At 44.9% G+C, this 15,880-nt stretch overlaps 3 protein-coding genes across 4 annotated transcripts in view; 1 reads left to right on the forward strand and 2 right to left on the reverse strand.

Moving 5' to 3' along the window:
• dgkd (diacylglycerol kinase delta) overlaps nucleotides 1-5,860 on the reverse strand; it is a 19,122-nt gene extending 13,262 nt beyond the window's left edge. The window contains exons 1-3 of the mRNA XM_074679947.1: nucleotides 5,705-5,860; nucleotides 1,095-1,205; nucleotides 898-978 (exon numbers count right to left, since the gene is read on the reverse strand). Of these exons, the coding sequence (XP_074536048.1) occupies nucleotides 898-978; nucleotides 1,095-1,205; nucleotides 5,705-5,842 (330 nt within the window). The 5' untranslated portion in view covers nucleotides 5,843-5,860. The remainder of the gene's footprint in view (nucleotides 1-897; nucleotides 979-1,094; nucleotides 1,206-5,704) is intronic.
• A 3,722-nt stretch (nucleotides 5,861-9,582) lies between these two features.
• tsen34 (TSEN34 tRNA splicing endonuclease subunit) lies at nucleotides 9,583-15,756 on the reverse strand. Of its 2 annotated transcripts, none has more exons than XM_074680338.1 (5): nucleotides 15,503-15,756; nucleotides 13,922-14,184; nucleotides 13,641-13,764; nucleotides 13,290-13,568; nucleotides 9,583-12,888 (listed from the first exon to the last, which is right to left on the reverse strand). In XM_074680338.1, the coding sequence occupies exons 2-5, from the start codon at nucleotides 14,162-14,164 to the stop codon at nucleotides 12,704-12,706; spliced, it is 831 nt and encodes a 276-aa protein (XP_074536439.1). In that variant the 5' UTR covers nucleotides 14,165-14,184; nucleotides 15,503-15,756; the 3' UTR covers nucleotides 9,583-12,703. The 2 variants fall into 2 exon arrangements, with proteins under 2 accessions (XP_074536439.1, XP_074536438.1); XM_074680337.1 differs by having other exon boundaries at nucleotides 9,584-12,888; nucleotides 13,922-14,187.
• LOC141797899 (uncharacterized) lies at nucleotides 10,411-12,084 on the forward strand. The gene is made up of 4 exons (XM_074679590.1): nucleotides 10,411-10,708; nucleotides 10,838-10,918; nucleotides 10,998-11,078; nucleotides 11,153-12,084. Exons 1-4 carry the CDS (start codon nucleotides 10,411-10,413, stop codon nucleotides 12,082-12,084), a joined length of 1,392 nt encoding a protein of 463 aa, XP_074535691.1.
• Nucleotides 15,757-15,880: the final 124 nt, after the last annotated feature.

Raw genomic sequence — 15,880 nt, forward strand, 5'->3', positions numbered from 1 at the left:
ATAATATTTGCATTTTTTTTTAACCTTTTAAACTTTGCTTAGCCGGTTTTTATTATGTTTTTTGAATGTTTTTAATCTATGTTGTATATTTTGTTAATCAAGTTGTTTATCTTTCTTTTATTGTTTGCCATGTTTTTAATCTTTGTGTTATTTTTTTACTATGTTTTTAATATCTTTTTTAATGCTTGTTTTATGGTTTATCATTTTTTTAATCTTTGTGTTATGGTTTGTTTTCCATGTTTTAATTTTTTTAATGTTTGTTTATGTTATTTTCCACCTTTAATTATGCTTGTCTACTCGTCATATGCTCTTCCTCGCATTGGGCGAGCTGAGTGGCCCCGGGTCAGGGCTGCAGCTGGGACTGTAACTGAGCAAACAGAGGGCAGCAGCTTCCTGTAAACTGGTGAAACTGGAAACTATGAGCTAATATTTGAAGAGCAGACGCAAGCAGAGCCGTACGGCTGAGGACCACAGACACCAAGCTCACTGTTTGTAGACAGGAGGGCTCAGCTGAGGTCTGCAGAGAGCTGACAGTCCAGACTCAGATCAGGTAACACCTACCTGCTGTCTGCTGACACTCAGTACGTTTACATGCAGCTTCAGAAATCAGACTATGACCTTAGTCAGACTGAGATCAGACTGAGAATAGCTCGATTGACACACCTCGCTAATCTGATTGCTATCAGCCTAGTTGGATTCAGCTGGTCTCCTCAGCGTACAGCTATTAAAGGAAGTAGATTAGACTAGACCCCCTGCTGTGACTGTGCTGTGTAAATGTACTCAGTGTGTAAAACACTAAACTCAAACAGATACTTTCCTGACACCTTACTTTTGCAATTATTAATTGTGTGTTTGTGTGTGTGTGTGTGTGTTTGTGTGTGTGTTTGTGTGACTCACAGTGAAGCTGTTGTTGACGTTCTTGGTGCTGGACTCGGCCACACTGGCGTCTGTCAGGTCTACTTCATCGAAGATTATTGACTGTAACACAAACACATGATCAGAGCTGACCTGTGACTCCTCCCACACAGTGACCTCACGTGACTCCGCCCCCAAACAGCAGGTGCATTCACAGGTAGAGTGAAAGATCTGATTACCTTAGCAGTCTGAGCGTAGTACAGAGTTCTCCCCCTCAGTTTGAAGTATCGTCGCTTCCAGCGCTGGAATGAACTCGTCTGTTTGAGCAGAGTGCCCTCCTTCAGCACCGTCTGACACACACACACACACACACACACACACACAGTGTTAACATCTGAGTGTATTACCGATGACAGACGAGTTCTGTTTACCCTAAATCAAAAGAATGAATCAGCTGGTCCAGGTAGTTCACCTGGCCTGAGGAACACCACCTGTAAGTCACATGACTCCTTAAACCAGTTAACTTTGGAAATCTGTTCTAGATCTAACAACTCTAGACCTGCTGCTGTTGCTCTCCTTACAGACTGTTCCTGCTGCTGACACCTGATTGGTCAATACAACACAGGGCGCAGTCACACTGGCCATTCACCGTGCCGTACTCAAACCCGACTGCACCACCCACATTGCTGTTTCCCTGCTGGAGGGTACGGCCCATGGTCACACTACAAGGCCCACCTACATCACAATGAAACATCTGTTTATTTACAGGAAGTACGATCAGAGTCAGCACAGTGAGACACGAAGAGCTCAGCTACAACTTTAGAGACTTTTTCTTTTATGTAAAGTCGTTTGGTCCAACACAGCCCTCCAACACCACCTGATCATTTAAAATGATCGTCCAAAGGAGCCGTCACGGCGCTTATATGTCATGGATCATACCTCAAGTCTGCGTGCTTGTGTATGATGTGCACCGATCTGAGGCAAAGAAGTGAACCGTGCACAAGCAAGAATTTTGCAGTCACACTGGCTACACAAACTGGAATTCAGGGGTTGAAGCGTGGTTAAGTACGGTATGGACTGCCAGTGTGGCCGCACTCTCAGGCTACAAAAGGAACCAGAACTTGTCTCAGAGTCTAAAGTCTCACTCACAAACCTCAGAATCTGAAGTCTCAATTTCAAGTCTCAGAGTCTAAATTCTCAGAATCTAGAGTCTTAGAGTCTGAAGTCTCAAGGCCTGTAGTCTTAAACAGCGTTTCCACCAAGCAGACCATTTTGCAGGACGGATATCCTGGGACGGATCTCTAAAGACCAAGACGAGCCGACCTACTTTTTTGGGACCCTTCAATAGGGGTGCCAGACTGAATCTATCCGCTCTTGGAAGGTGGAGCTACAACACTGCAGACCGTTGATTGGTCAAAAGAATCAGCTCTTACCCCGACAGCGGCTGTATTCCTTCTGGCAGCACACAGACTTCTCTGAAACAAAGCTTGATTGCACTTTGTAACAGAGAGCTACATGCCAATCACAGAGAGGACAAAATGCTGCATGTCTTCATCTATGCTCTTTGTTTACTGTGTCACGTTTTTCTTCTTTGTTGGATTTATTAGCGGGGTAAACTGTGTCGGGCTGCTACAACGTCACACTATTGATTATCAGCTTCGGCTTCCGGCATCCGACTTACACGCTGCCTACCACGAGAGGGCACAGTTTGCTGTGGAAACGCAAACGGGATCAGGCTTAACTGTACCAAACCGTCCCAAACCGTACTGAACCGAACCGGACTGCTTGGTGGAAACGCAGCTTTAGAGTCTAAAGTCTCAGGGCCTGTAGTTTTTGAGTCTGAGGTCTTAGACCCCGTGGCCTGAGAATCTGAAGTCTCTAAGTTTGGAGTCTCAGAATCTTGGGTCTTGGTATCTAAAGTTTCGGAGTCTGAAGTCTTTGGGTCTGAGGTCTAAGGCCCTGTAGCTTGAGACTCTGAAGTCTCAGAGTCCTAAGTCTCAGAAACTAGAGTCTTAGAATCCAAAGTCTCAGAGTCTGTAGTCCTAGAGTCTAAATCTCAGGGCCTGTGGTCCATATCTTAGAATCCCTGACTATGAAGTCTTCAAGCCTGAAATCTTAAAACCTTATGTCTCAGAATCTGAAGTCCCAGGGCCTGTAGTCTTCAAGTCTGAAGTCTCCGAGTCTAAAGTCTTGGGGATCAACATGAGGGCTGTCCACCTGTCTGTCCACCTGTCTGCTCATATGAACATGTATGTGTAGCTGTTTGTTTTGTTCAGGTGAGGTTGATGAACTGATTCTGATTGGACGGCGCTCTGAATGACCTGCCGATGATTTCAAGTGCAGACCCTCACAATAAACCATGAGGCAGACATGGAGGCGATCTTTCAGAGTAAAAGGCTGAACTGACGATCAGCTGACGGTAATGTTTGGTCTCATGATGAAGAGGACAGCAGCAGCATTCAGAAACAAACTTCTTCATCATCATCATCATCATCAGCTGACTGCTATTATCTAACTTTTCACTAACACACTCTTCACTCAGGAACAGGAGGAACAATATGATGACTTTACTTCCTGTCAGGGTAAAAGATGGAGAGAGAAAGAGACAGTGACCTCTCCAAGAGAAAAAACAGACTTTTAAGAGTGTGAGCAAAAATTAGCTTAAGTTAACCTCTTTGTTTTTCTTATCATCAGGACTCTCTATGGCCTGATAATTTCTGATACAAACTGGCATGAAATACACCCTCTATGGTCTCAAGGACCACTGATAAAAAAAACTTAAAGAAAGTTTTACCTGAGCAGCCGGCGATCTTTAAACAAATAGTTTCTTCTCCTCCCTCACTTTCATGTTTTCCTCTCAGATGGAGAAAACTCCCAAACACAAGCTTTAAATAGAAACTCAGAGGCTCACAGCCAAACCCACTTCCTGTGACTCAATCCTCCACGTCAGTCTGGATCCAACTGCTGCTGCTGCCTTCAGGGACCCTAAAACCTTTCAGTGCTGTGTCTGAGCTGACAGTGACTTTAACAATCCTATGAAATTAGTAATGTAACTGTTTCTTTTCTAAATCCTTACTCACACTTTTACCTGTAATAGACTGTTGGGCATGAGCATGGTGACACTGAAAGCAGCACAGATTGTCTGTCTGTACTCAGGTACAGGTGTCAAAGAGTGTAGGTGTAAACAACTCTCAGAGCCACCACTGAAAAACTACAAACACACAAACACCTCTTCAGATGTATAAGTCTAAGCCTGACACCTCCCTTGGTGCTACTGGATTCATTCAGGCCCCCAAAAAGCGGTGACACCAGAACTGTCCGAGCTTTGATGAGCCCCTGAAGGCAACATACAGTCAAGCAAAGTTGGATGGAGATGCTAATTAAAGGAACTTAAACAATTAAAGAAATATTTCTGCCTAACAAATGTTTAAACATCTCATCAGCCCAAATAAGATCATGATACACCCACTGTCCCCCAAACAAACACACTTTCAATCTGCCTGTGTAAACGGAGGACCGTTATGTCTCATAACGGACTTTCCCTCTCACACCAACATGAGTCTGAAGCCTTTCACCCGGTCTTGCTGTTCACTATTCCTCCCTCATGTCCCACCCTTCCCGAGGAGCAGCGGTGGGAAACAGCGGGGCTTCTCTCGGGGCCCGAGACCCTCCGGCTAGTGGAGTTAGCCGGGTTAGCTTAGCCTGAACTATCAGTGTTATGGGGGATTCTGCTGCTTTGTCGAAAAACGCTTCTGTACCGCGAATCGAAGGCAGGAAAAATGTAATAGAGCTTCTGGACGGAATCATTTTTGGGACTAAATTGTTCACACATTTACGAAAGGTAAAGCTGGTTTACGGGCCGTGCTTTAGGTTTACACACAAATGTCTTTAGCTTTAATATGTGAGTGCTGAGCTGTTACGGAGTGTGGTTCTGCGCAGGCGCACATCTGGAGCAGCGGCTTGGAACCACATCACGTTAAATAGCATTGTTCGCCAGTACACCAACGTCTGCCCGTACAAGGGTTTGGAAACTCTCTGATATGATACTGTTAGGAGTTTCAGTTAAATGAGAAGTCTAAAGATCCTCCCAGGGTTAAAGCTCAGGCTAACACAGCTCCAGCTTTGACTCCCGTTTCTAACGGTAGCTAATGCTGTCTATTACGGATCAATAACTGCTTATTAAACATCATTTTTAACGTTTAGTCATGGTCACAGTTTGTAACCGAGCACGGATCAGAATTTGACACACAGTGATGATAAATAAACCCGATGTACTGGGTTACATTAGGACTTTAAGTGTAGCAGCTGTGGCCCTTACCCTGAACCAAGCACCACCAAACCCCGCCGACAATCCACAACAACTCCAGTGAAAACACAGTAAAGGAAAAAATCACAACCAACACAAGGATTAAAAGTGTTAAAGCTTCTCTCACACACACCCCTCAGATCGGCGTTTGCTAAATCCAGCCAGCAGCAGCGGTTAGATTCAAATCTGCTTTAACAGGACCTTTGTAGAGCTCCGTGAGGCTGTCCATAGAAACTGGTCTGAGTCTGTTTAAAAAGCTTTAACCGGTAAACAAACCCGTTTTATTCCAAATACAAACGTTTCCGGAGTCTACGCTAGGCGCCGAATCACATAACGGACCCGGAACACGTAAATGACACAGAGCACGGCACAGAGGATCCCTCTGATTGATAAGTTGGAGCATGGATGTTTAAACTCTCAGCTTTCACTATGAAGTTCACTGAAACGCTCCGTCCCTGGATCACAGCAGGGATGTCTGGCCCGCCCCGCTGGATGAACACAGACCCCTGCCCGGCTAAAAACCCGTACTGAGGCCGTCCTTACCTTGCTACGGATCTGACCGGACGTTGATACTTTTCGGATGAGTTTCTGCGGGCTTCCAGGCTCCTGCTCTGGTTCACTGTCCGATGACTCCTCCGGGCACCGGGCCGCGGCTGACTCCGGTCCCCCTGCCTCCGCCATCCTGCCATCAGACCCCCGGGGAGGACCAGGGGAGGGAGCGCCCCCCGGCGGCAGAGAACCAACAGCACAGAAGAGTCAGGAGGTCGTCAGCTGACCTCTAGTGGTCAAACTGGGGCAGCGCAACAACTCACCTTGATGCTACAGTTCTAGTTTCATTTAGCAGACGCTTTTGTCCAAAGTGACGTTCAACACAAGTAAGAATATAGACAGAAGGGAAAACCTTTGTTTATGCATTTAGGTGCAGATGCAATCATTAAGTGCAAGAACATTTTTTCCCTATGTATAATAAAGTAGCCATAACTAACCAATGATGGCTGAAATAAAGTTAAACCTTCAACAACATTCAATGATCAGTCCTAAATATTCACTAAGAGATGGGTCTGAGACCTTCTGACTCAATATACCCTTGAGGACAAAGAGAAAGGTCAGCTTAGGTGTCTAACTGTTCCCTGAACAGATGAGTCTTCTGACATCTCCCAAAGCAGAAACAGACTCTGTGGATAATAAAGGGCAGGGGTCAGCAACCTTTACTTTCATGAGAGCCAATTTACCTCAGCTCACCTGGATTAAAGCCATTCGAGATCCGCAAAATCTACTTTATCATCACAATAAAGACAAAGGAAGTGTATAAAATTCTGTACAATTTTAGAGAATGATTAAACAAAATTTTTTTTGTGTTTATCAAATTGTACATGTGATGGCTTACGTTTTTATTTTTGACAAATGTGAAAATGTGAATAAAGGAGAAAATTTGTAACATCATAAATGTCATAAAATTCACACATTTTTTAAAACTTCAATACGTTGCAAAATACTTAAAAATATCAAAATTTCAAAAATTTGCACAACTTTTCAAAAAGTGAAATTTCAATGAGGTGCAAAAATTGTCAAAAATTTTATCAACTGAAACTTGCAAAGAAATTAAAAAATTTGCAAAATCTTAAAAAAAAAAAGATTTTTATCCCAAATTTTGAAAAAGAAAAAAAGAAAAAGAAATATTTGCTTAAATATTTGCTTGAAGATTTTCAAAATCTCCACAATTTTTTTTTGTCTAAATTTTGAAAAATGTCAAATAAAAATTTGCAAGGGGTTAAACAATTTTGAAATTTCAAGAATTGAAAGCTGGTCATCAATCATGTCACCCAAATTTCTGGCAGAGTTTGTGGGAACAAGTTGACTGGAATCAAGCAGGACACTGATCTGTGGTTAAACTGAGGGACATGCTGGATAGACAGCGGTGTGATGTAGTAATCTTAAGATTATTAATGTGATATGTATCATATTAAATAAAAACAGTATAATTTAAGGTTATTAAACATGATGTGTTAGGAAAATATGATAAAAGAAAGTAAAATGTGATATCATGTTAACCTTTTGTACCAGATTTAGAGATGGTTTTACATCAGAGGGAGTGATGAAGAAGCGAAACACAACACCTCTTTCATTTCTCTCGATTCTTTTCCTGTTTCAACTACAATGACGAAAGAGAGAGAAAGGGAGAAAAAGTGTGTGTGTGTGTGTGTGTGTGTGTGTGTGTGTGTGTGTGTGTGTGTGTGTGTGTGTGTGTGTGTGTGTGTGCAGGAACAGGGTCAGCAGAGGTGTGTTCACAGTGATCTGGTTTCAGGAGTAGGTGTAAAATTTTAATGATAAAACAGGAAGTGAAAGTTACACACACACACACACACACCGAGTGTCAGGTGTCTAACATGAGGCTTAGTTAGATCGAACAGATGAGGTGAAAGCTTCAATCATCCTCTAAGGGACAATCAGCTGTCGACCATTTAATTAAAGTTTGGTCTGATGGATCAGGTCTGATGTTCTTTTTGGAAACTGTGGCACTATGTCCTCGACTCTAAAAGGCACGGGAGGAGCTCACAGTTCAGGGCCAGCATCCCTGATGGTCAGGGGATCAAAAGAGTCCATGGCATGGAGGATAACATACCTGTGAAGGCTCCATTAATGCTAAACAATATCTGCAGGTGTAAGAGCAACATGAGCTGCTATCCAGACGATGAGTGTTTAAGGAAGACTTGATGACAGGTTAAAAGAGAGTACTTACCAAAGGCAGCCCAAAGACAAATCAAAGATGAACCAAAGACAAATCAATGACATTTGAAAGACAAACCAAAAAAAACAAAAGACAAACCAAAGACAAACCAAAAGACAAACCAAAGATGAACCTAGGACAACCCAAAGACTAAGACGAACCAAAGTCAACCCAAAGACAACTGGGAGATAACCCAAAGACATATGAAAGACAACCCTAAGACAAACTGAAGACACCCCAAAGACAAACCAAAAACAACCAAAAGACAAATGAAAGACAACCCTAAGATGAAAGCAAAGACAACCCATAGACAAACCAAAGACAACCAAAAGACAAACCAGAGACAACCGAAAGACAACCCTATGATGAACCTAGGACAACCCAAAGATTAAGACCAACCAAAATCAACCGCAAAGACAGCAAGAAGATAACCCAAAGACGAATGAAAGACAACCCAAAGATGAAGCAAAGACACCCCAAAGACAAACCAAAGACAATCCAAAAACAACAAAAAGACAAACCAAAGACAATCCTAAGATAAAGCAAAGACACCCCAAAGACAACCCAAAGACAACCCAAAGACGAACCAGAGACAACCGAAAGACAACCCTATGATGATCCTAGGACAACCCAAAGACAACCGGAAGATAACCCAAAGACGAATGAAAAGCAACCATAAGATGAACCTTGGACAACCCAAAGACAAACCAAAGACACCCAAAAGACAATGGGAAGATGAACCAGAGACAACTCTAAGACAAACTTGGGACAACCCAAAGATGAAACCGAACAAAAGACAACTGAAAGACAAATACAACCTGGTACGCTTATCGCCAGGTTAAGTGGATTTAATAACTCTTTTAGGGGGTTTATAAACTCTTTTTTTTTTTTTGTTTGTTTTTGTGTTTTTCTTTTTGGGGGCAGGGGGGGCATTGGTGGGTTGACACCTTGTTCACATACTCAGAGGGCCCCAGCTGACCCAGATGGAGGCTCAAGGCCAGGTTCCCAGGTGTGTTCCTCAGTGTTTCACCTATAGACAGCTGGTGTGAGCTGGATCAGGTGTCGTGCTTCAGACAGGTACAGTTACACCTGTGCTTTATGAGGATGGTCCGACAAAGTGCTAACCAGGTCACTTTTTACATGAAAGAGAGGCTGGGTGGTGGGAACTGACCCACCTGGACGAAGTAAGATCACTTTCACATAGTAATCAATAAACTGTCATCACGGAGCACACCTGGGGGCTCTACCTGTGGGAACACTCAGCACTGGTCCAATAAAGAAGAGACCGAGGGGTCTCTGATCAGATCCATTCATAAGATCACCCAAGACTCGGGTTCATCCACTGGTGTAGACACAGACCGTCACAGATTAATTTATCTTCATCAACAGAAGTAAAGGCTTCATACTTTTTCTCCACGGGACACCAAAATCCAAAAAGGGATAAATCCTACAAGTGTTTGATAAAATATTCAACAGAAGAAAACCCTTTTATGAGTAACAACCCCAAAGTGTGCATCAAGAGCTGGATTACGCATCAGACCAGAACAGACCAGATTAAATCAAATCCAATCAGATCAGGTCAAGAGCAAATCTCAAAATGTAGTCGTATTAGTTCGGCTTACTGGAGGACATCCAGAACAAAAGATCAGACTCAGTGTGTTTGACCTGTTTTACATTATAGTATACACACATTTATACCCCCATATGTGTGTGTGTGTGTGTGTGTGTGTCTGAGTGTGAAAGAGAGAAAGAGAGAGATGTGACACCTGTGTGTTTCTCTGTAATTAGGTCACATTATGCATTAAAAAGAAACAAAACACAGACCTACTTTCGCACAAAGATTCACACCTATACACATGTGTGGGCGGAGCATCAGGTGGGCGGAGCCATACATTTTATTAACAGATGTGACAGGTGACAGGTGAACTCAGTCGACAGGTGATTCAGAGACTTCACAATGTTCGGTGAGTAACTCAGATTAATTCGGGGTTTTGGGGTTTTTTTCTACACCACAAAGTTGTTATTATTATTATTATGATTATTAATAATTACTATTATAATATTATAATAATAAAATACTATTACTATGGATGTTGTTATAATCATTATGTTTGTTGCTATTATCTGTTGCATTGTTGCTATTATTAATATGATTTTTGTTATTGTTATTATTATTTTGGTTGCAAAATTATTGTGTTAACAGCCTGTTCTGTGTTATTAATGTACAGTTTGCACTAATCTCCATCTGTCCTTGAGAGTAAGTGAGTTATTTGATTAAATGAGGAATTAAACACCTTTGACTAAAGCTTTAATGACAGACTCTATAACCTGAAGGTTTATCCGCTGATGAGTTTTGTCCCCTCCGAGTCTCCGTACATCTGGGGTGCATTTTAAAATTGATAAAGATTAAAGATGACGCTGGCCCTTTAAGATCAGCAGGTGCTGCAGGTTATGCTGTCACCTGTTCAAATGGGAAGTGACCACAGGTGGCTGATGGGCTTTTCTCTCCACAGACACGCTGATGTTTTTATGTCACTTCCTGTTGATGGGGGTGTCCCTCCAAGTTGCCGTGGCGATGCCAGAGCCACCCCTTCAGGCCCCGCCTACCCCAATGTACCCACCCATGGTGGGCCCCGGACGTATTTTGGACTCTGAAGGAGAGAACATGACAGAGCCACTGCCCGAAGACCTGGAGACGTACTGCCAGATGCTGCAGCAGGCCCCAGTCCCCCCAGACCACCTCCCCTGGTTCTGTATGTGCACACAATGTCAGAGCAGCCCAGGGCCTAAAGGAGACCAAGGAGAACGAGGACTGCCGGGTAATACCTGAGGCTTCTTATGTGGTATTTTTTCACTGTAGATTCTCAGTCTCAGCTTCTGGTCCTGGACCAGCTGAGGTCCCCCTGACTGATCAGAACCAGATTGAACCCTTTCACGTGTCCACTCAGGTCGTCCTGGGAGTCCTGGGAGAAGAGGGATGACTGGGTTTAGAGGTCCTCCAGGTTTTGTGGGCAGACCAGGGATCAAAGGTAAAAATGGTCCCAATATGCTTTGCGGCATGTTCCCACCCCCAGCTGCCGACACTCACTGTGATGTTCATCCTTTCAGGACAGAAAGGGGACGAGGGGGAAAAAGGGGAACGAGGACCCCAAGGTTTCATGGGACCTAAAGGAGGACGAGGTTTCAAAGGTGAGCAGCAGACCAAACATGGTCCTCAGAGGAAGTACTGTCCAGAACCTGACCCAGTTTCTGTTGTCCCACAGGTGACAAAGGTGAACAAGGTCTGGAGGGTCGCCCAGGTGATCAGGGTCCTAAAGGAGATGAGGGAGTCTGTCCTAGTGCCTGTGATTCCATCAGTGTCCTTCCAGGACCACCTGGTCCAACTGGCCTCTCAGGACCCAGAGGTCTGCCTGGCAGCCCTGGGCTGACAGGGCCCAAAGGCGAAAAAGGAGACATGGGTAACGTGGGTGCTCCGGGTGCTCCTGGGTCTGTTGGGGAGAAAGGGGACCTGGGGCCCCAGGGAGAGTGTAACTGTACAGATGGGGAGGAAGGGGCCCCGGGCCAGAAGGGGGACAAGGGGGACAAGGGGGAGCAGGGAAAGGTGGGAGTCACTGGGCAGCAGGGGCCACAGGGTGATAAGGGAGACATGGGCCACATGGGGATGATGGGTCCTCCTGGTCCCTGTATGCCTAGCATCCAGTCCGCCTTTGCTGCAGGGCTGACGTCCAGCTTCCCCCCGCCCGACACCCCTGTGGTTTTCTCCAATGTCATCTACAACACACAGGGGAGCTACGACCCCACCACCGGACTCTACATCGCCCCGATTAATGGCACCTACGTCTTCAGCTACCACCTCACAGTCCATGAACGAGTCCTCAAAGTTGGACTCTTCCATAACTTCAGGCCGGTGGTTATCACCACAGACACCAAAATCTTAGGAACCACTTCGCACTCAGTGATCCTGCACCTGGCCCTTGGGGACCGGGTGTGGATCCAAGTGAAAGATTCAGTCACTAATGGCATGTATTCCAGCAGTGAGACCAGCAGCACCTTCTCAGGCTTCCTGCTCCACCCAGACTCATGTGACATGGCAACACTGAGAGGTCCTTTCCCCCACATGGACCCCCCACGGGGAGAGTACAGCTGGGGCAGTGTGCCCGGGTCCCAGCCTCCACCCACTGGAGGATCCGACTAGCTTCATAGCTGAAGGACATGCTCCCGGCGCCCAGTAGGTGGAGTCAGATTCAACGTGTTGGAGGACATGACGACTACACCCCTGACCTCTGTCCTCTGACCCCGAGCAGAAGCAAACCATCACTGCACCAGTTAAACCAAATGTTTCAGTTCTTCAAATTGTTTAATTAACTGATGTTTTGTTTTCATGAAAGTACACCGAGTTACCTTATGTATGAATAAACTAAACAAACCTAAGGACGAGATGTGACAGTTTGTTAACAAGGAGCAAAAGCTGAATGAGTTGATCAAATGAAAGAAATGTTCAGAGTTACAGAAATCAACCTGCAGAAACAAAGTCCTCATCCCAAACACTTGTCAGAGCCTTCAAATAAACATTTTCAAAAGACGTCTTCTTCTTCCTGTTATCAGACAACTCCTGAATTTCAATAAACCTGATGGATGTGACACTGTAACTCTGTTTACTGTCAGTTACATGAGTGACCTGAGTGTGTTCTTTATCACGGCGGTTTTCAGCTAACAGGTCTTCCTTTCCGGTCCAGAGTACCAGCTCAGCACATGCCTCCTTTCTGAGGCCAGCTATGTCCTAGTCCTGGTCCTAGTCACACGTAGGAACAAACCTAAACCATTCCACTCCACTGCAGCGAGGTGTAATGGACTCCCTCGCCGTCTGGTGAGCAGAGCAGGACGGTCTTTTTCACATTGGACCCAAGACGAGCCACAGACAGGAAGTCCAGCAGACAGACAGGCTGGTCCTCAAAGAGACAGACAGCGATGAAGTGGGCGTGGAACCTGAGAGGATCACCTGAGGATAAGCAGAGACAGTTTCATGATTATTAGAGAAGCCAACTCTGCAGACAGACCTCAGAGTTTACTGAGACCATAGTCACTTTCAGCACCAGGACTGGTTCCTCATGTGTCCCTCTCTCTGCTCTGTCTAAACCTGCAGCTCTGTACACTCTGCTCCTGCTCTGTCTGTCTGTGACTAAGATGAGCTGTTAGCATCTCCTCTCTCATCCTGACAGAGACAAACTCCATCCACGGACATGACGGAGAGAGACCAGCTGGTTCAGGTAAATGAAAAAAGAAACACTCTGTGGTGTGTGAAATCACAGCTGGCTGATCCTCAGACAGCTGGAGGCAGATCTACCTCCTGGTGCATTCAGTGAATCAGACTCTGAGAGTCCATGAGACAAAGACACTCACCTGGATACACCAGGAAGTCTCCTCCAAATTTTCCTGCTGAGGTCAGGTAGAAGCCCCGCCTCCTCAGGTCTCTGAACACCTTGTACCTGGCCTCAGAGTGCTGTCCCCCTTGCGCTCTGATTGGCCAGTCAGCCTGCAGGAAGGCCCGGCTCTCAGGACAGTGAGCCAGCCCTGCCCTCGCCGTGCTCAGCTGCATGGCCAGCGCTGTCTGCGGGAAGGTAAAGCTTTTGTCTAGGGCCTCCAGGCGGCCGCGAAGAGCTTCATTTATGGTCCCAGGACCTGTACACATCAAAACAGGACTGTTAGATGAGCCTGCAGTGGACAGGGTTCAGGTGTTTCTGCAGGACTTACTTGTGTCTGACGATGTCATTGCTTGTAATAGTGCAGACTTCCTGTCCTCAAGGGCAAGAACAGTCTGCTCCTCGTAACTCCTCCTCTGCTCCTCCTCCAGAACAAGCTTCACCCCCTCTGCACCCTGCACACAACATCAACCAATGAGAGCTCACAGAAGGAGGGCGCACGCTTTTATTTTTATGCAACCAAGCTAAGCTAAGCTGAGCTAATTTCACCTGTTAGCTTAGCTATCCTCACTCAGTTGAATTTATCCCACCTGCTAGCTTAATTTAGCTTACCTGGTTAGCAGGTGGCAGAGCGGCAGTGGCATGTTGTTCACTCAGTAGACGCTCCTCCTCGGGTAACAGCAGCAGAGGGCGTCCCAGCCGTCCGTTCTGGCGAGGGGTCCGCGGCAGGGAGCCCAACAGTGCCCCCACCAGGCCCAGAGACCGCACTGACCGCAGGTCTTCCACTCGCCACAGCAGGGGGGCAGAGTCACACAGGCCAACTCCCACCACGTGACTGGGAGGTGACCCCTCCATGGCCAGCACACAGGTCAGTTCTACTGTTAGGGCACAGGTACAGGTGAGATCAGTTGTGTGACATCATTGATGATGTCACACGATCAGCAGTTCCATAGGAGAGTCCAGCTGATCACAAACTGAACACCTGCAAACCTAGGTCAGGTGATGCTGTCCTCGTCTGTCAGTCAACACACAGGTATGGCAGGCCCTTTTAACATTTAATAGCTACATTTGACTCTCCAGAATTAACATTATAGATATCAACAACATAATTTTGACCAGTCAAAATTCAGTTTTGACTAGTCAAAAATACAGTTGTTGATATCTATAATCCAGTTTTGACTAGTCACAATGACAGAGATATCTGTAACTCAGTTTCCACAAGTCAAAACTGAGTTACAGATATCTGCAATGACTCCCTGAAAGCTGCCCTTCGCCTTGTCACGCATCCTAAATGTCACTTGCAGATATCTCTAATTCAGTTTTGACTATCCAGAATTACAGTTAAAGATATCTTAAATGTGATTTTGACTGTCAGAAATGTGTTCATGACGCTGGACATGCGAGGCTTCCCATTGGAGAAATGGCGATTGCGGTCATCGACAAGATATTTAGAAAATTCCATGAAGTAGAACAAATTTATAATCAGGGACTTTGTGGGGAACAAGAGCTACGTTCACCGCAGCGAGCCCCTCCTCCTATACCTGTCATAACCTTTGTCATCATATCAGATATCTGCGACATCAATTCGCCTAGTCGAAACTCTGTTTCAAGATATCTGTAATTACATTTTGACTAGTCAAAATAAAAGTTTAAGATATCTCGAATTTGAGATATCTCTAACCACAATTAATTTAAAGATATCTGTAACTTGATTAAAGATATCTGCAACTAAATTATGGCTATCCATAAGTCTAGTTGCAGATATCTACAATTTCATTCTGACTAGATGTAACTGCAGTTCAAGATATCTATAACGGTATTTTGACTAGTCAAAATGTAAATAAAGATATCTATAAAAGCTGTTATAGATATCTTTAATGGAAGGGGGTTGAAGATATCTTGATTTGGAATTGTGACTAGCCAGAATGAAATTGTAGATATCTGCAACTAGATTTATGGATAGTCATAATTTAGTTGCAGATATCCACATCTCACATTGTGGCGATTCATAATTGAATTTAAGACATCTGTAATGAGAAACCCCACACACATGAATGTGGAAAGGGGCGTGATTTGTCCAAGGAGGAATTAAGTTGTGGATATCTGAAATTACAATTGTGTATAGGAATAATGTCATTGTGGATATCTGAAATGTTCGATTTGACCTGTTGGTTTTGATAAGTGTTTACTTACTTTGCTCAGATCGCACGTGTTTCCGGTCCCGCTTCACATCACGACATGCCGTAAACAGCCTCCGTTGCAGTTTTGTTTCAAAATTTGGTAAAAAATTAGATTTTATCGGAATAAGGAAGCCCCCGAGGCTCAAATGAGCTCCTTTAAACCATCAAACCGACAACAAACAGCGGACATGTGTCTGCTTGAATGTTAGAGCTCTCCACCACACGTCACTGGACAGGCGGAGCATGCGCAGACACGCGCCCCTCCTACTAGGACATAGGCAGCGGAATCAACCAATCACGGGCCGCTCTTTGGCTTTCGTCCCGAGTTCTCACCCACACATAAATAACACACATCTTCTCTCACACACAATTTTCCCTACCTTGAAAGAAA

The sequence above is a fragment of the Halichoeres trimaculatus genome, unplaced genomic scaffold (genome assembly GCF_033239565.1).
Source record: "Halichoeres trimaculatus isolate MK-OKI-2021-1 unplaced genomic scaffold, fHalTri1.1 fHalTri1_scaffold_9, whole genome shotgun sequence".
In the NCBI taxonomy this organism is placed as follows: Eukaryota; Metazoa; Chordata; class Actinopteri; order Labriformes; family Labridae; genus Halichoeres; species Halichoeres trimaculatus.